General features: G+C 40.7%; 1 protein-coding gene across 4 annotated transcripts in view; it reads right to left on the bottom strand.

Moving 5' to 3' along the window:
- The window catches only part of myo1b (myosin IB), a 267,061-nt gene that overhangs the window by 122,635 nt on the left and 124,129 nt on the right, over positions 1–20,297 (bottom strand). For all 4 annotated transcript variants that reach the window (XM_060827383.1, XM_060827384.1, XM_060827386.1 and 1 more), the window contains exons 5-7: positions 11,927–12,031; positions 9,148–9,194; positions 8,088–8,151 (exon numbers count right to left, since the gene is read on the bottom strand). In XM_060827383.1, coding sequence (XP_060683366.1) covers positions 8,088–8,151; positions 9,148–9,194; positions 11,927–12,031 — 216 coding nt within the window. The remainder of the gene's footprint in view (positions 1–8,087; positions 8,152–9,147; positions 9,195–11,926; positions 12,032–20,297) is intronic.

Raw genomic sequence — 20,297 nt, 5'->3', positions numbered from 1 at the left:
AGTCCTGTGATGGTTTTTATCTTCCCTTCAGTGGGAAAGCCATCTTACACGTTACCAACATGCCTGTCGAATATTTCAAAACAATTCTGAACGAATGTCAACAGACTTGAAATGTTGACTCTGCTTCCTCTCCAGAGGCTACCAGACCTGCCAGGTTTCTCCAGCAATTTCTGTTTTTGTTTCAACTATACAGGTCTCAGGTTCAACCATAACTAAAGGACACTAAAAACATTTTGCTCCAATGGGTCTCAGCCTTCTGTTGCCATTCCATTCTGATTACTTCCTACCCTTGGGGCGTTTTGACATAAATCACTTCCTCACCATATGTGCCTCATATGCAAATACTTTTTCTTCTACATAGCCCATTAGTCTCCATCATTCTCCCTGTACAAAGCTGGAAGGTACTTAACAATTCCTTAAATGGGAAAGCAGTTTCTCCGCTGGAGAATTAGTGCTCCCAAGCCTCATTTTCTTCATCAAATGCAACTCCACTTTCACAGTTTCATAGCTGGATGAGCATACTTGGCACAAAGTTGGCGACAAGAACTTGTTTGTAAATAATCTTCAATAAACGCAGGAAGATTACAGATCCCTCCCTTAAACTACATGAATTCATGCCTGCTCTTGCCATTTAAAAGCACACCATTAATTAAAAGGTAGTGATTTCATAAACATGGCCAGGTTGAGTTTGACTTTTCCCTACAAATTGTGAAGCAGGGATGAGAATCTGAGATCCTGAAGTTACTATCAATCAGATTCCCTTGAATCGTGTTGGTGCTATCTGCACAGTAGATTTCATGAATACAACAGTAAGTAGTGAGCTATCAAGCTAGTCTTCTCTTTTACAGATAGTGATCTATTGGTCAACTGCAGAAATAGGGAGAAATCGACTATATCTTATTTGTATGTAAATTACGCCAAAATTGGCACTGTTGTTGCGTGAATCTTGCTAATGGACTCTTTATTGAAATTTTCTGTGAATGTAAAAACTGCAACACAACTGGAAATAAGGATAGAGAATTGAAGCCCAAGGAACATAGGGGAATTTAGCAAATGGCAAATGTTCCCTATTTGTTTTGAAAATGAAGCCCAAACTGCCACTTATGCCCATTAAGTGCTTTATAACCAAGCAAATGTAATTGTGGAAACTTCATTTTGTTTAAAATGCAACAGATACAAATAAACAAAGATGGAGGAGGTTATTTTCGCCATTTCATTAAGTGAAGCCTAAGTGCAGCAGTTGCACATTTCCACTGCCTGAAGTATAATATCACAATTAACAAATGTACATTTCTTTCAAAGGTTTTGTCAACTTGCTCCTCCCTCCTTGATTAGATTAGATGAGATTAGATTCCCTACAGTGTAGAAACAGGCCCTTCGGTCCAACCAGTCCACACCGATTCTCCAAAGAGTAACCCACCCAGACCCATTTCCCTCTTACTAATGCCCCTAACACTATGGGCAAGTTAGCATCTAACTTTCTGTAATCCCCAAACCCCACAAAAACTGAAAGAAAAAGATTTATCTTCTTGCTGTCAAATTCCTTGAAGACTGGGCCTCCAGTAGCAATCATCAGGAGCCAGAAGCTGCTGGCTTTTAATTGGCTGGTAGATCTGATGATGCGAGACTTCACTATTGAGGCCCACAATTCACTGAGAAGCTCACCGCTCTGCAACTAACTGAACTGGATTCAATTAATTTTTTTTGTTGGTGGGACAGTGCATCAGAGGCCCCATTAAGCTCACCCAGCCCAAATCTAGTCTGCAAAATGTTAAATCGCAGGCCACTGCATGGCTGGGATTTTACAGTTACTAGTTAAAATGTGGTTCTGGGTATTGCAATTCCACCACCAAGAAATCCCACTGGATTAAGTAGTCACTTAACTGTCACCCAACATGCATTTTGATTGGAACATTTCAAGGATGTCCTGCCCACCTGCCAACCATCATGGCATCCATGATAAGCAACAGTGGCACTTCAAGGCTGAGGCTGCTGGCAGCACAGCAAGCCAATGACGAGGAGTATTTAATTGTATGACCTTTAAACAAAATCTTAATAGAAATAATGCTCAGCCCTGCACAAACGCACAAATAACAAGTTCAATTTTGAATGAAGCTCTGTTATTAATTATGACGTTAATTCTACTAAAAGTTTCTGCATTCTTTATTTAATTTTCCAGACGTACAAAAGCAAATCCAAAACACTTGGCAATTTAACAATAACAGATCACCCCTTGTTCTTAGCTTAGGGCATGGACAGTTTCTAGTGATGGTTCAAAGAGTAGGTGCCCATGAGAGACTAAGGGAGTGCAGTTTGTTTTCTTTTTTGAGGGGCAGGAGTGGTGATGGTGGGGTGGCTGTGGGGCAACAGACATTTACAGAGATAAGGAGGAGCAATTTAAAAATAAGGATGAGAATTTAACTCTTGCCAGACCAGGAAACCAATAGGTCAGCAAGCACATGGGCAACAGGTGAGCAGGATTTGATGCAGGTTTTCCATATAATTTGAAGAGACTTTGCAATAACTTTATGGAGCATGGCGAGGGAAAGACTACAGTAGTCGAGCCTGCAGATAACCAAAATGGGGACAAGGCTTTCAGGAGACGTACTGAGGTAGCTGTAAATGGATGATGGATACAAAGATGGAATGAGGCAATTTTTGTGTTGGAGAGACAGTGTGTGGAAACAGAACTCTTTTTTTTAAAATGGAATGCAAATTGTAAATTTGGACTCAAATAAATCTGCCGCCTCACATCATCCCTCTAACCCTGAAACTGGCAAAGTTAGATCTGCTCCACATCAACATTTGTCCAACAATTTGTACCAATCAAGTCAAACATGAATGTAGCACAACGCAAAATGAAACAAAACTCACTTCTCAAAGCAAAAAGCAGTCCCATTAATTAAAATAATTCTCCAAAGGTTGGAGAGGCAATCGTCTATCAGGCCATCTAAATAACTGCTTTAAAAAACAGACAATGGCCCTGGGAAAGAACCCAGAACAATCTTCACTCCAGAGAAATTAGCACCATAGTAAAGAACACTGACCTCCAGCCAAATCAACTTCCTGCTTGCATTTAATATTAACCTATCCACAGGATTAAAACTGACCATCTACCACAGAAACCTCTCCAAATAACTTAAGCTATCAATATAAAACTTCATGTTTCAGAGTTGGGTGTGGAAAATGTTTGATGCATGAATCACTTGGCACAACACTATCATACCTGGGTTATCTGTGCGGCCATTCAATCGTATCTCACAAACACACATCCATCTTTGTTTGTTTTATTTCAACAAAGTGGTTTACAAAGCTTACTTCTGCTACGAAAACGCAAGCATGCAGTATCAACTCTTAAATCCCAGCAGAGACAGGAAACTGACTAGCATGACACACCCAGCTAACATGTCTGATCTTATATTCACTCTCCTCCTTTCCCTAATATTTCCCAGCCTGCTTCCTGGGTGGGAATGTGGGGGTTGCAGAGAGCGCGTGTGGGGTTTGGGGAAGTAGGATTCAAAATGCTGTCTCGTTAACATCTTTCAAATACATTGCTTTTGACTATGCATTTGACCTGAGAGCAGTGCATGGGGAAGATTAGTTGAGCTCATAACTGTGGGTATGTGTCAGGCTCAGGCAGATTGATGAACACGGTGATAAATCAGCCTTCAATTAAAGAAACATGCTTGATCTTATTTTGAACCTCTCTGTAATATTGGTTAAGGTCCAACTCGAGCACTGTTTGATGGTTCCAGGTAACACATTTGGAGACGAATGTCAAGGTGTTAGAAGGAATGAAGAGCACATTTACTAACAGTACCAGAGATGAGGAACTTTAATCTTGTAGAAACGTCGGAGAAGCTGGATTTTTCTCCTTACAGCAGAGATTAAGAGGAGATTGGATAGAGATGATCAAGACTATTAAAAAGGTTTAGAGAGAGTATAAGATATAAAGAAAGGCTGAATAGACTGGGACTTCTTTCAGTGGAGCATAGGAGGTTGAGGGATAGCCTTATAGAAGTTTGGAAAATAATGAGGGGTGGAGATAGAGTTAATCGTAGTTGTCCTTTCTCTGGGATGAGAAAGTGAGGTCTGCAGATGCTGGAGATCAGAGCTGGAAATGTGTTGCTGGAAAAGCGCAGCAGGTCAGGCAGCATCCAAGGAACAGGAGATTTGACGTTTTGGGCATAAGCTCTTCTTCAAGGATGGGGGATTTCAAAACTAGGGGCACATTCTTAAAGAGAAAGTGAGGACTGCAGATGCTGGAGATCAGAGTAAAAAAAGTGCGACGTTGGAAAAGCACAGCCAGTAGAACAGCATCTGAGGAGCAGGAAAGTCGACATTTCGAGCATACGCTCTTCATCAGTAAGATCACATTTTTAAGGTGAGAGGAGAGAGATTTAGTAAAGACACGAGGAGCATTTTTTTTTACACAGAGGGCAGTTTGTATGTGGAATGAACTTCCTGAGGAAGCAGTGGATGAGGGTACAGCTACAATGTTTAAAAGACATTTGGATAAGTACACGCATAGGAAAGGCTTGGATGGATATGGGCCAGGAGCAGGCAAGTGGGACTAGGTCATTTCAGGATTGTGTTTGGCATAGATGGATGGATTGAAGGGTGATGCAAGGTAGGTGGTAAAAGAGTCACAGGTTTTGAGGGACAAAGAAGAGTAGCAATTTACTAAGATCCCGACTGCAATGCCCAAAATTGTGTGGAAACAGAGGAAGTAAAAACTTTTAAATGCAAAACTTGATAAATGTCTGAAGAATATAAAACCAAAGACTAAACTGCCAAAATTCCCATTAAACACAAGGTTCAAAGTTTGGGAGCAGATTTGTAGCTCGGGTGCTCGTTGTTGTGGTTCTGTTCGCCGAGCTGGGAGTTTGTGTTGCAACACAAACTCCCAGCTCGGCGAACAGAACTAAAACACAAGGTACTAGGCAAGGTACTAAGGCTCCTTTGCAGCCAAGCATTCAAAAGCACAAATTTAAAGGGACAACACACTGAAAAAGACTAGCTGTACACGACAACATTTCAAAAGGACCATTGCAAAAGAGTGGGACTAATTTAAGTAGTTTGTTCAAATAGCATATACAAGCATTATAAGTGCTTTTGTGTTGTACTGTTCTATGGTGCTGTGATAACAAAACCAACTTCCTTTTAAAACAGATATTTCATATGTTGGGTTTCCATTGGCACTGATACAAGTTCACCAAAATTCATCTCCCTCCACAAAGCAACTGAGCCATTAAGCAAAAAAAGTACAATTCAATCAAGACTTCAATGTAACACAGACACACTAATTACATGATAGTTACCTGTTATGAATGGAATGATTACAGACTATGCTTGTCTAGACTGTTCTCAGCAGGTAACAATCAAATGTGTGTTCTTGAACATATGTTACAATTAGAGTATTTCAGAGGTTGCTTAAATAGCTTTATTGTTTCCATATACGCAGTGCATGCGTTGTGTGAACATACTGGGTGTAAGTACAATGGTAAAATCAAAAATAGATATCAAAAGGTCACTGCAATGTTACCCAAAGAAAATCACGGTTCTGTACTAAGCTTCTTAGCTGATCTAGTTTGTACATGACTCCAATTATGCATTATATCTGCTGAAAATATATTTTCACTTTACTGAACTAAGCATGTCCTGTCAGCAGAATGTTTTCTGGGAGAAGGTTTTCTGCTTGGGAACCAGAGTCCTTAGTGACATGAAAACATTTGGGTTTTGTCCACATAAAATAACTTGTCCTATTAATCAAAACTTCAAAATATTCATTTAACAATTAAAGGAACCTACATGGGGTATTTTTTTTCTTAAATATTCTCCAGTGAGATATGTTGCTAGAAAAAAAATCTAACAAGATAAAACTCACCGTTTCCTGCCCCAAGATGAACACAAAAGGCCGAGGCAAAAGACCAGGATTGAGCACTGCCTTGGACAATAAAAACCTAACATGGGATCACATGGCATTTTCCAAAAGTGCAAGAGATGCATTAGTATTCGAGTTATAAACATCTGAGAAGTGAAATACTGACAAATATGCAAATCCTAAACTTTAACAGTGGGTTTTGGGGCCATTTTACTTTGTTAAATATGGAAAACAAATAAATACATGTTTGTTTTTATATTACAACATTACAACTGCCGGAAGATCCTTATTTGTGGCAGGCTTATGCTGTGCAGTTTACTCAATTCAAAGCATTGTTTAATTCACTAATGGGATGTAGGCATCGCTAACTAGGCCTAACTAGCCCTTCTTTCTCACTGCAAGTCTACTTCCCCAAATTAAAAAAAATCCTTCAAACTAAACTACCAAGAGGAATATGGATATGGCATTTGTCGTTGCACCTCAACGGAGTCGGCCTGAAGTTGGGTAATTCTCAAAGAACAGAGAATCTCCAGAATGTATTTTCAAATTTCATTGTGTGTAATGGCATTCTGTACTCTTTCAAGAGAGCCTTGACTAGAGCAGTGATCACATTGCAAAAAAGGAAAATGGATTAACAGCAACTTTAGACTAGCTGACGTAATCTCCGAGACTGGTTTTGAGCGAGGAAGTTTTGCAGAGATCTCCTTTATTGGCTGTGAAGTTCTTAGCTGCTGGATGTTTGCCTGTTCAAGAGATCTTGCGGCTGTTCAGAAGAAAGAGCAGGAGTCTAGCATCTGTCTCACAATCCGCCAGACACCATGATTAAGGTTTCAACCTTGATTGATCATCAGATCTTTTCCTTCCTGCCATTTTCATGTCTGTATTTCAACGTATGTGCTCCCAAGGATGGCAGCCACTGAACTGAAGTGAGGGAAACAGGCATGGCCAACTATGGTGCGAGCAGTTTTAGACTTTAATGTGCAATCATGCAAGAGAAACTTTCTCTGTTCATACAGGCCAATGCATTTGAGACATGGTCATTTAGAAATGCCTAATATTTGGAACAGAAATCCTTCCATGCTGCCATTGCAGTAGAAGTGAAGAAAAGTGTCAGGCATATGGAAGAAATCATTTTTAGTTTTATGAACAGTAGATTGGCTGATACTTTCTAATGGGTGTGAGAGAAGAAGCCTGAAGCACCAAAACTAAGCACCGTAATCAGATTTACAGCTACTGGCAATTCCATAACTTTATGCAAGGCTTCTCAAAGCTAACTCCTTGCTCAACCTCTGCTTCATGATTAGGGGATGTTATGCAGACGAAGAATACACAGGCAGGAGGCTGGAAGAACACAGCAAGCCAGGCAGCATCAGGAGGTGGAGAAATTGACATTTCGGGTTTGACCGGTGTATATTGGATTCCAGCGTCTGCAGTTTATTTGTTTCTAAGCAGATGAGGAAGGCAGTGACAGGTGGGTATCCTTGGACTTGAAATATGGTGGGCTTGTGGCATTGGGTTTGGACAACACGTTTTGGCAGTGTGGCACCAACAATCATGCAAATCATCACAGAGCAAAGTGCACAAACATTTGCACACTCAAATTAACAAACAACTATGATGCAAAACAAATCCACTCACGCCTCTTCAGGTTTTAGAGGTGGATGTTGTAGAACACAGGAGGAAGTCAGAGAACTGGAGGAATTAATAATCCTCCTTCATTGTTTGTGACATATGAGAATGCAAAATATGTTTCTTATACACAAAAGTGATCCTATACTTCAGTAGAGATTGTTCAACAAGTGGTGCTTGCTGCTGAAAACACTTGTAAGAGATTATTTTTAAATGATCAGCACTCTGTCACCCCGAACTGTAAATCATAATTCCACACCTCAGGACCTGAATTCTATCTGTTTCAAACCACTTCAAATGCCTACTAGAATACAATATTAGGGGAGACATTTATTCAGAGTTTGCTTATAGCTCCACAGACTTACATTGATTCCCCAGGCAGACAGGGCGCTGGCCAATTTCCTGTACAGTATTGCACATTAACACAATTAAGGATCAAAGACACAGGACAGTCGGGTAGTGTCCTGCAGCACTGCCTGTTCTGGAGAATCAATAGAGTTTATGTAGCAAATACACTTCTTTCACCATTGTATTTGTAAATCATCTATTCTATTTACAACTTTGTAATACTTACAGTTGCTGATAACACCACCAAGGGGGTCACCTTTGAAGTCAAACTCAATGTCCATATACTTTCCCTGTGAAATTGAAGCATTGAATTGAAATGTGCATGAACTCATATGAAATGATGTACAACAACAATAGTGTAAACAAAAAAGGATCTCAATAAAGGAAAAAGAAATGTGCCACTGTTTACAGTTTTCAACCAAATGTGGCTTTCAATACCTTAACTGATGTGCTTTCATTCCAGAATTAGGCCACTTTTTGTTGAACTGAAAAAAAACTCTTACAAAAAAAAAAGCATGATTTTAACCTCTGCTTGAAAGTTGCACGTAATTTGAAAAAGATCCATATTTCACTGCAGGGTGTCTCAGAGATGCTGCAGCAGGGCAGTTGTATTGCTACTTTGCAATATCTGCCTCTTAACCTTTGACCCAGACCCTTATCACTCAGAGAAGCTTATAACACAGATTGGGGCTGTCTGAGAAAGCCCCAGGAGGCAACAGATAACAAAAGCTGGCTTTTGAACCCATGCCTTCTGCAATACAGCAGTGTCATATCAAACAATGCCGTCAAGTGTTTGATCTGCCACAAGCCAAAATTTCCAAAAGGTGAAGTGGATAATCTCACAATGTAATACAGACATGTTTTTGTTTTTAATGAACAATACCTTTCAACTTAACTCAAGTACTGTATTTAGTTTTAGGCGTTCAAGTTGCTCTCCATCTTCTAACAGGAAGTAGACATTTTTTAAAATGGTAAAAATGTCTACATTTTGGTTGCCATGATGTGAGGAGCCAGGGTTGGACTGGGGTAGACAAAGTTTAAAATCACACAACACCAGGTTATAATCCAACAGGTTTATTTGGAAGCACGAGCTTTCAGAGCACTGTTCCTTCATCAGGTGGTTGTCATAGCTACCTGGTCAAGAAGCAGCGCTCCGAAAGCTTTCGCTTCCAAATAAACCTGTTGGACTATAACCTGGTGTTGTGTGATTTTTAACTAAGTTTTGGTTTTCTAATGTAACAGCCAGCAGGGGCAATTCTGGACTGTCAGACATAATAGTTACTCACAAATCTTGAAGAATTGTCATTCCTCATAGTTTTGGCGTTTCCAAAGGCTGGTGGAAAGAAACAAGAAAGAACAATATGTTAACCTGAAGTCTTTGCTTCTTCCATTACATCGATTTAAATATAATAAACTTAATCCTTTTCTATCTTATCAACAGAAGATGCACTGCACAGCCTATTTAATACCTCCTCAACAAAAATAAACTCTTCCAGTTATTGTATTTTCTTCTCATCAGGACCTGGGAAGCATCTCTTTCCTTCAAAAAGAAATATGAAGTACTTAACACCTCAACCATGCCCCTGACACCCACGTGTTCAAGTTGTTCCCTAATTAGCCCCACTCCTGAATAGACCATCAGTGCATAAACCTGATATGGCATCAGGACTTGATGGGATTCATTCAAGGATAGAGAAAGCGAGAGTAGAAATTGCAGACATTGGCGACCATCTTGCAATCTTCCCTGGAACTCTCAGAAGGTGTCAGAGGATTGGCAAATGCAAATAGAATGTACGTGTTAAATAAAAGTTGCAAGTAGGGCAGCATAGTGGCTCAGTGGTTAGCATTACTACCTCATAGCACCAGGGATCCAGATTCGATTCCACACTAATGCAACTGTCTGTGTAGAGCTTGCACATTCTCCCACAAATACACGCGTTTCCTCCAAATGCTCTGGTTTCCTCCCACAGTCCAAAGATGAGCAGCTTAGGTGGATTGTCCATACTAAATTGCCCATAGTATCCAGGGATGTGCAGGTTAGGTGGATTAGCTATGGGAAATGAAGGGTTTCAGGGATAGTGTAGCAAGGTGAGTCTGGGTGGGATGCTTTAGAGGGTCGGTGTGGACTCAATGGGCCAAATGGCCTGCTTCCATACTGTAGGGATTCTATGATTCCATAAGTCTATCAATTAGAAACCAATTAGTTTCACTTCAGTGGTGTGGAAACTTTTTGAAATAATCAATCATTCAGTATTGAATCAACAGTCACATGAAAATATGTGGATAAGTTAGGAAGAGATGGTACAATATTTTAAGCAAATTTTATTGTGTATGGGTCAATTAGAAGACTTTGGGACTTTTTTTTAAACATTAGATGCTATCCTTTTCTCATAAGCCCTCTTTGCTTCTCCTGTTTCCTTGTTCACCTCCTTACGAAGCTTCTATGTTCAGTCTAATTCACGATTGTATGTTTTACTTGACCTTTGTCATGATCACACTTTATTCCTTGTCGTTTATCTCCATGGTCATCCAGCTAGTGGTTTGTATGTCCTACCTTTCTCTTGTGAGAGAGTATACTGTACTTCAATCACTCCTGAACCAACTCCTCTGTTGAGCTGGTCCATTGATCAGCTAGTTTCACCATTTGATACCAGGCTTTTCAATCCAACTCTGTCACCTCTCCTCCCCACCCCCTAGTTAATTATTCTTACTCAAGATTGGTCTTTGTACTTTCCCATTGTCATTCTAAACCTTATGCTACAATGAATACTGTCAATGATCGCTTTGTGGTGAGGAAATCTCCAAGTTTAATTTGTAGTTGGAGGTTAGTACTAACTGAAACATTAAGTGAGGTGAGAAAGTAACAGAAAACAGAACAAAACAAACACAACAAGAAACATAAATTGAAATTTAGAAACCTAAAGTTCTAGCAAACGCGATCTATTTGAAAGTTATAAATGGATGTAGATCAATCCAAGCAGGAGTAGTAGCTGAGTCCAGTGATGAACCACAAGCCACAGCTTCGATCCAGAAGCTGAGAATAAGCTACTGGAAGGTAACATTGGTGGATCAACTGCATCCGAACAGGGGTGAACAAGTTCTGCAGATGTAAGGTAAAGTCTATACCCATGGAATTTGGAATCCTTGTGCCCTGCTGTCAGGTAGGGATCAGACCAGCTACTAGGAGGAGGGGAGCTGAGATTCTTCACAATGAAGACTCAGCTTGAGGAATTTTTGACAGTAGTGATCAAAGTCTGAACGGACTGTTGAGTCAATTTGTGAAATTGTATTTGTATTACTATAAATTTGCAGCTTAGATTCCATCATATTTTGTGTTCTTATTCATGCTTAACTTCTATTATTCCTGAATATTAGAATATAGAACACATAATATGTTTATTTTATTGGCTCTTGTGCAGTAAAAAATCTTCCGTAATCTTTATTTAGAAACCAACAGCTTTAAACTCCATCCAATTTTTAAGACATGTTTCCTGTCTCTAAGAAAAAAAATTACGCACAGATAGAAATGTACATGCATACATATAAACAGGTGAACTTCAATATATTTTAAAACTTCCGGATACCTCAATCCAATGTCTGGAATTTCAACTGATCACAGTCAGGGCCACAGCTGGCACTGATGTACAATATGGCTCAGTGGGGATTTTTAAAAAAATTATGTTCTGAAAGATCCTAACCATTCTCTAATTAGCCTTGCTTCCCAAATGCTTCCAGATCACATGCTACCCTAATTGATATACCAGATACCTGCACAAATATTCCTCTGGGTCATCGAGGGTCTGTAGTCTCAGGGAAGATCTCTCAGATGAAAGATGGCAATGGCAAGCACCCAAGAATGAAATTCAGCTTTAACTCAACACTTCTGATCTACTGACCCTGACCTGTTACATCTCTCACACACCACTTTAAAAGAATGGAACTGAATGTAAAACAAATTTTGGTTTTAATTTGATTCGAGTTGTTTTAGCTTTTAGTGCAGGAACTGCATTACCCACATGTTAAAAAAGGAAGGGACACACCCACACGACATACATTTAAACTTACCCTCCAGCACAGGATTTGACTGCAGCAGCTGCTCCTTCACTTGATTGACCTCCGCTCCCTTGCCACAAACAGCAGCAACATAGGACATAACCAATTTACTGGCCTCTAGAAAGATTAGACACAAGAGATTCATTAGTAAGATTACAATTTTTTTTGCACTGCATTCAATTAACCCAATATGTCGGACTTATATTCAGGCTAATGGGCAAATGCAGTAAAATCCTGAATGTGTATCATATCCGAAGTACCAAGAACATAGTGGTTCATAATCACTTGATCATACCAAAAGCACATTTTGCTATTTTTGTGTAAAACACTGGATATAGCACGCAAGCCAATCTAAGCCTCATCGATAGCTAGCAGCCTAAAATAGCTTGTCACTTGGCATGAAAAAGTGAGTGCCGCACCTGATCCACATTAACAAGTTCCTTTCAAGTGGCAGTCTGGCTGAGTGGTCTAAACGGCTGGACCGATGTTTCAGTTTCTACAGAGACATAAATTTCAATCCCACAAAAGCCAGCTTTGAGCTGAGATTGGGCAATCCTATGGCACAATGGCAGTGTCCCTATCCCAGAACTGGGAGGCCCGGAGTCAAGTGTCACATGCTCCAGTCACGCATAATAATATCTCTGAACAGGTTGTTTAGAAAAATAGGTTAAACAAAAAAAAGAAATTGAAACAAGGGTGAGAGTCCATATTTACATTTGTCAAGGCCCTGAGCGTCAGTCGGAGACAGCCTGATCCAATTTCAGACATTTTATAAGCTTCCTTGTGACACAGGACATTAAGTCTTTGAAACTAGTCTGATCATGAAATCCAATTTCAAACTCACTACATACCTCAATTTAACATCAGCCACATTCTGAGCTCAAATAGACAGGTCAGCTACTTGGTTGAATGCATGAAAATAGCCAGCTTTTTTGTAGTTATTAAAAACTCACCCGGGGAAGATGGGCAGTGCTGGCTATGTCAGCATTTATTGCCCATTCCCTGTTGCCCTCGAGAACATGGTGGCGACCTGCCTACTTGAACCACTGCGGTAAGTTTGATGTAGTTATATCCACAACGCTATTAGTGGGGGTGTATCAGGATTTTGGCCCAATGATAACGAAGAAATTGTGTCAGGATGATGAGTGACTTGTATGGGAACTTGCAGGTGATAGGTTTGGAAGGTGATGTCTAATAAATCTTGGTGAATGTCTGCAATGTATCTTATAGATGATATACACTGCTACTACTGCAGCATTGGTGGAGGAGGGAGTGGATGTTTGTGGATTTGGGGTCAATCAAGCAGGTTTCTTCGTCCTTGATGGTGTCAAGTGTTTTCAGTGTTGTAGGAACTGCACTCACCAAGCAAATGGGGAGTATTGCATCACACTCCTGACTTGTGCCTTGTAGATGGAGGACAGGCTTTGGGGAATCAGGTCGGTGAGTTATTCACAGCAGTATTCCTAGTCTCTAACCTGCTCTTGTCGCCACTGTAGTTATATGGCTAGTCCATTCCAGTTTCTGGTCAATGACAAAACCAGGATGTTGGTAATGGGGGATTTAGTGATGATAATGCATTGAATTAGCAGGGGTGCTGGTTTGATCTGTTTCTTATTGGAGATGGTCATTGCCTGACATTTGTATGGGATGAATGTTACTTTCATGACATCATGCACAGTGAACCAAATTGACCGAAGACCAGTATTCTGAGATACTGAAGACCTCTGGAGAAGGAAAAAAATGGATCATCCACTCCACACTTCTGGCTTGTTGCAAATCGTTTAGCTTTATCTTTTGCACTGTTGCACTGAGCCTACCCCTGACTTAAAATAGGGATATTAGTGGAGCCTTCTCCTCCAATGAGTTGATTAATTAATCACCACCATTCATGACTGGATGACGGACTGCTGAGCTGAGATGTGATCCGTTGTCTATGGAACCACTTAGCTCTGTCCATCACTGGCTATTTGTATTGTTTGGTCTGCAAGTAGCCCTGTTTGCTACCATCATCAAATTGACACCTCAATCTTCGATCTGCCTTGTGTTGTTCCTGGCAAGCCCTCTTGTCCTCTGTGTGAATCAGAGTTGATCTTTTGGCTTGATTGTCATGGCAGAGTGGGGAATGTGCCAGGCCATGAGGTTGTGGATTGTGTTGGGAGTATAATTATGCTGCTGCTTATTGCCCTCATTGATGCCTCATCGAATTCCCAAATCTGTTTGAAGCCTAATCCATTCAGCATGGGAAAAATGTCACATAACACAATGGAGGGTAAATATGAAGAAAGGACTTCATCACTACAAAGACAATTTTACCAATGTACTCATGGGCAACTCCACTTGTGGGAGGCAGGCGATAGATTTCCACGTTGAGCAGCAACATCCTTTAGGACTCCACCAGCTCAGTCAGAAGTACTTCTGTTGACGTATTCTTACTGATGCCCCGCCAGAGTATATTTTGCACCCTGGTCATCCTCAAAGCTTATTCCACATGGAGTTCAACACAGATCAGTGGTGATTCATCAGCAGACGAGTGGGCAGCAGGAGGTAATCAGCAGGACATTTCTTTGACCATGTCTGACCGGATGCCATTAGGCTCCATGGGGTCTGGAGTCAATGTTGAGGACTCCCAGGGCAATATCTTCCTGACTGTACACCATTATACCACGGCCTCTGCTGGATCTAACCCACTGGTGGGACAGGACATGGAGTGGCATGATGATGGTTGTTACTCAGATGTGGTTGGTCAGCATGATTCCAGGAGTATGACTACGTCAGAGTATTGTTTGACTAGTCTGTGTGACAGCTCTCCCAGTTTTGGCACCAGCCACCAAATGTTAGCAAGGTTAACTTTGCAGGGTCATCTCAGCCATTTTTTTAAAAAATTGGTGGCAGAGGAAGATAGCTTTTCCTGTTACTGACACGACAATTCATAATTTCCTACATTATTTTCCTAAAACTTTAAGCTGTTTTTAGTTCCATTGCAAAGTTACCTGGCACCACCTCTATTAGTTACATTTGCAATCATGATGTCACCATAGTCCTACCAGAGAGATGTCTTATGGCGGTTTAACCTGAAGGTTGCCACACGATCCTTCATGATAACCTCAGCCAATGCAGGAATTGAGTCTACATACAATTGGCATCACTCTGCACAATAAATCTGCCATCTAGTCAGCTGAGTTAACTGATCCCCTAATGGAATTATGGAAAATAAGTCAAATTGGCAGAAGCTAAATCATAAATCAGTCTCCTACTGAAAGAATGGTGTAGGAGCTCCTATTAAAAAGGTATTTTTATTAAATGCTCTTCATCTAACAGTGCTAGTGTCATCAGTGGTATAGGACGATTCAGCCAATTTCAAAATTTGCATGGCTAATAATTGAGAGAATAATGATCAATCATACATTTCTATTAGCTTGTTTCATTACAGTTCTAGTTAAAACTAAACCTTTTCTCAACAACAGAGAAACACAAAACATACCCGAAGTAAAAAAAAAGTGATTTTTGCAAAATGCTGTGAAAAGGCTTGATTACTATTTAAAAGATCAACTTAAATAAAAAGCCAACACTGATTTAGTCCATGTCCACTGGTAAGTTCGGAAGAAGGGTCGCTAAACAGTACACACTGCTATGACCGAGTGTCAGTGGTGAAAAGTATGGATGCCGGTCAATCAAGTGGGCTGTTTTGTCTGGGTGGTGTCAAGCTTCAGTGTTGCCGGAGCTTCAGGCATATGGGCAGATTCCATCACCCTCCTGTTGTGCCTTGTAGACAGTGGACAGGCTTAGGGGGTTCAGGGAGTTTCTTCCTGCAGTATTCAGAGCATCTGACCTGCTCTTGTGGCCACTGTGTATATGTGGCAAATCCAGTTGAGTTTCTGGTCAACGATAACCCCCCAGGATGTTGACAGTGGGGGAATTCAGTGATGGTAACACCATTGAATGTCAAGGGACGGTGGTTGGATTATCTCTTTTTTGGAGATGGTCACTGCCTGGCATTTGTGTGGTGCAAATGTTACTCGCCACTTGTTAGTCCAAGCCTGGATATTGTCCAGATCTTGTTGCATTTGAACATGGACTGCTGCAATATCTGAGGAGTTGCGAATGATGCTGAACAATTGTGCAATCATTGGCAAACATCCCCACTTCTGACCTTGTGATAGAGGGAAGGTCATTGAAGCAGCTGAAGATGGTTGGACCTAGGACATACCCTGAGGAACTCCTGCAGAGATGCCGTGGAACTGAAGTGACTGAGCTGTAACACACAGCCATTTTCCCACGTGCCAGAGAGGACTCCAAGCAGCGGAGAGTTTACCTTAATTCCCGATTCTAGTTTTGCTCAAATTGCTTGATGCCGCACACTTCATGTCAGGGGCTCACTTTCACACTCTCACCTCACCTCTGGAATTCAGCTCTTTTGTCCATGTTTAAACCAAGACTGTAATGAGGTCAGGAGTGGAGTGGCCATGGCAGAACCCAAACTGAGTGTCACTGAGCAGGTTCTGCTTGATAGCACTGTTGATGATATCTTCTATTACTTTACCAGTAACAGATAGTAGACTGATGGGGCAATAAATGGCCAGGTTGGATTTATCCTGATGATGCCATTGGGCCTCAACTTCCCTTATTAGGATCACTTTGTCATTATTTAATTGATTTGTCAGAGAGATTTTAACATATTATTCAATGAAATTTAGGTTGGATCCATGTAACCATTCCATCTATCTAACTACTCAAATAATTTGCTAGTCAAAGCAGTTTCACTCTGAATCAAAGATGATGTCCAAGAGGCATCTGAAGGTTTTTGGTCCCCATTTTGACTGACTGACGTGTGGAATATCAGAGAGAGACTGAGAGGAGTCTTTTGCTATTGCAAATGCTAAGAAATGTCTTTGGCTTGCTTGGGTACAGTCAAGCTCCAATGTTTGTTTCCTTGACATGCTATTATAAAGAACTGAACTGCTTTTGAGACTAAGTGTATTTTTGAAATAGTGAAAAGTCGTTTGCTATTGCAAATTCACTGGAGTCTCAGTTCAAAGCTTACTGAGAAAACATCTTGCAGATATAAGACTATTTATAGTGCAGAAAGTTTTTATGTCAAGTCAAACGTTCTATAGTACATTTGTTTATGGTTCGACGTAATTGTTTCAATGTAATCAAGTGTTATTTATCATCCTTTGGACGATATTGAGAGAGAGAGACACCACTTGGACTCTGGTGCTTAACACATTAAAGGTAATCAGTAGTCTACCGGCAATCTTATGACACATACAAAGAATTAATTTCAGTTTCTGGAAAATACAGGACTGCTAATAGAAAAACCGTTGTCTTCCAGGAACACAAAGTGTTGGGAAGAAGTTTAAATTGCAACAATTGAACTTCTCTACAATTCTGTACAAAACTAAGATCATTCAACAAATTTGGCTTTGATTTTGAACCAGAAATGGCACGAGTGATTGAGAGCTGGTTGGGCAACAACCTCACAGGAAACAACTTTACTGAAAAATTTGCTCAGGGCACAAGTTCATATTTCACTGCCCAGGTGTGTTATTGCATAGAATTTCTTACATTAGTTGAGCCCCTATATCACTTGGAGCTGTATGCCAGGCACAATCATCCATTTTAAATGCAGATTATAGACCTCTACAAGGTAGATAAATTAATTGAGAATTTGCAGCTCGTTAGTGTTTTGGAAGGTTATAAGTGCTGTCTATGTCTGCCTGGTGGGAAAATATTTCTGGGAACACTTCACAAAAGCCAGCTGTGGTTCCCACAAGGAAATGACTCATCTTTCTTGATGCCGAGTGCTTGCAGACAAAAATAGCGCAATTATTTAAGCAGACCTATTGTGCTAGCCTTACTGCCTAAGAAATTATAGTCAATGCCAAGCTCTCCACAGTAATATAGATTTCTAACATTGTTCACCCGCCTGAATCACACCTAGACACATTGGTCATGTTACAGGGATTTCTTCTCGGTCTTGTCTATGAGACCCGCAGTCCAGCTTGGTCTACAACTAGGTACATTCAGCAGATTTTTCCCAGTAGCCCAAGATGGGAAATCTCCCAGCTCAGCGCATCCAATTCCAAAATTTAAAAAAAAACTGATTTTCTTGGAGCAAAATTGGACCGGAGGGCACTCCAACCCTGGATGCTGATTGGACACCAATGTCAGAAGACTGCTAAGGCAAGTTGTTTAAAAACACCTGCCTCAATATTCTGACATTTCAATTATTTAAGTTAAACAAGAGATACTCAGCCGTACAGCCACACACGCTCTCACCCCCTAACTATTTACCCACACACAAGTGGCAACGCGTCCCAGCCCATACCCCCACCCATCCCTAATGATGCCTCTTAATCTTTATAGCTCATTACCTTCATCCATCCTCATGGCTCCATCCCAACCTAATGTCAACTCATACCACTCACCACCAGTCTTTGCCCTTACACCATTAATGCCAACAGACCCAGTATCCACCATGGGCTGACCTCCAGAACCATACTGAGATTAAATGAAATAAAGACTTACCTATCGGTTACTTACTTCACGATATAAAACAGCCCTATTAACGTAAGCCTATTCAATCTATTAAATCTCAACTACTTAATCCTGTATAAAAACTAATATTAGTTTACATAACCTGATGTCAAAAGTATCTAGCCATTTTATAAACTCTGTCAACCAAACTGTGAATTTACAGCCTCCCCAACTATGATAATAAGATTATGGAAAAAAGCCAAACATTAATAAAGCAATAACAATAGCACTAATGATTATGTCAACAAAGGTATTACCTATTAAAAATACTGGATCCATTTTTCTCCCAACCCTCAGACAGGAAGTTTTTTTTCCCCAGTTTTCAAGTAACTTAAAAACTTGGAAGTAACTTGACAGTTCTACATACTTTACCCCACTTGTGATTCCTTAGAATAGTCACAACTCTCACACTATGGGACAAGGTCTTGTCTAGTGGAAACTGTGTCTGTTTGCACACAGCACAGAGTTCAAATGATTCTTCAGAGTTCAGTTTTTCCACATGTTCCCGTCTGCCATTTTTAGAAGTCCCTAGAGTCTCCATGACTCGACAACCATCTGGTCCATTGTCTTTATCAGGTGTTAAAGCCAGTTCCTTGTTCCTGCTCAAACATCTGGCTTTCACTGCAACAAGTGTTGAACAGCGAGTTAGCTTTGATTAACTGATCGATGAGCACCAACACAGAATCAAAAGCGAAATACATTTCTAATCGGGTCATACGTTTAAGGCCTTCAACCTTAAACATGGTTTGTCATTCTTGATTGAAATGTCAGCTGAATGCTCCCTGCAACACCTCTCTTTATTTCAGACGAAGACAACATTTTGCATTGTGTCAGTAGCTTTATCTTTTCTATGTCCTGTTCTATGAGGACATAAGGGTCTGAAGAGTGAATATTTAGAAGTGCCAGAGCACACCAACTATGGTAGTGCCACATGGACTTGGTGGCAGAACACCTTCGTGAAACCTGCCAACCATGGTCCTCCTCAATCGCTGTAGTATTTGCTTGTCACATTAGTGTAATTTGTACCTAGTTGCTGAGAAGCAATAAACTATGTTTTCTTTAACACAAAAGCCTGTTCTCATTAATCTAACAAGTTGTTTGACTCAACCACAGCAGACAAAAAGCACCCCGTCAATCCCTATCTTAAAAAAGGACAATGGCACCAATCCTACCCCATGGTGAGGACAGTGCAGATAGCATGATGGTCTACAGTGAGGATTTCTCTCACAACATTAGCCAGGGTTTTCCACTGGCACAACAGTTGTTCCAACATAGATAGGAGTTGCACATGGGGAGCCTGAAGAATTCCTATTGAAGCAGATTCTGAAGGATTTGCTTGGGAACTTGAGGGTCCCAATGAACAATTCCTTAATGCTTATAACCCACTGAAAATCTCCATTTAAATGAGAGAATCCGGAATTTTCTGATGAAAAGAAATTAAGTTGTTACTCAGGGAAAGTTAGATTGGTAAATGCATAGTCTATCTCCTGACCAACTATTCAACAGTTCCCTCTTTTACCTCTTACACCCTAGCTACACCACCTCCAAACCCCTTACACTCTCTAGAACCTGGCTTGACCATCCCCTCTCCCCACCATAGGAACCAACCCGAACTCCTAACACTGGAACCATCTGCCAGACATTGCCTGACCATCCTCCATCCAACAGAACAGATCCGACCCTGCACTCACCACCTCCAACTGTTGCCAGACCCGACACCTGATTGGACCAATTTCTCACCAGTACTGACACACACACACTCCTCACCAGAATAGTTATCTCCGACCTTAACCACTACATCACTTACCTGGTTCTCTTGCCACCTGACACCCTGTCCCCTACTCAT

The sequence above is a fragment of the Hemiscyllium ocellatum genome, chromosome 7 (assembly GCF_020745735.1).
Source record: "Hemiscyllium ocellatum isolate sHemOce1 chromosome 7, sHemOce1.pat.X.cur, whole genome shotgun sequence".
NCBI classification, from domain to species: domain Eukaryota; kingdom Metazoa; phylum Chordata; class Chondrichthyes; order Orectolobiformes; family Hemiscylliidae; genus Hemiscyllium; species Hemiscyllium ocellatum.
This window is presented reverse-complemented; position numbering and strand designations above follow the sequence as displayed.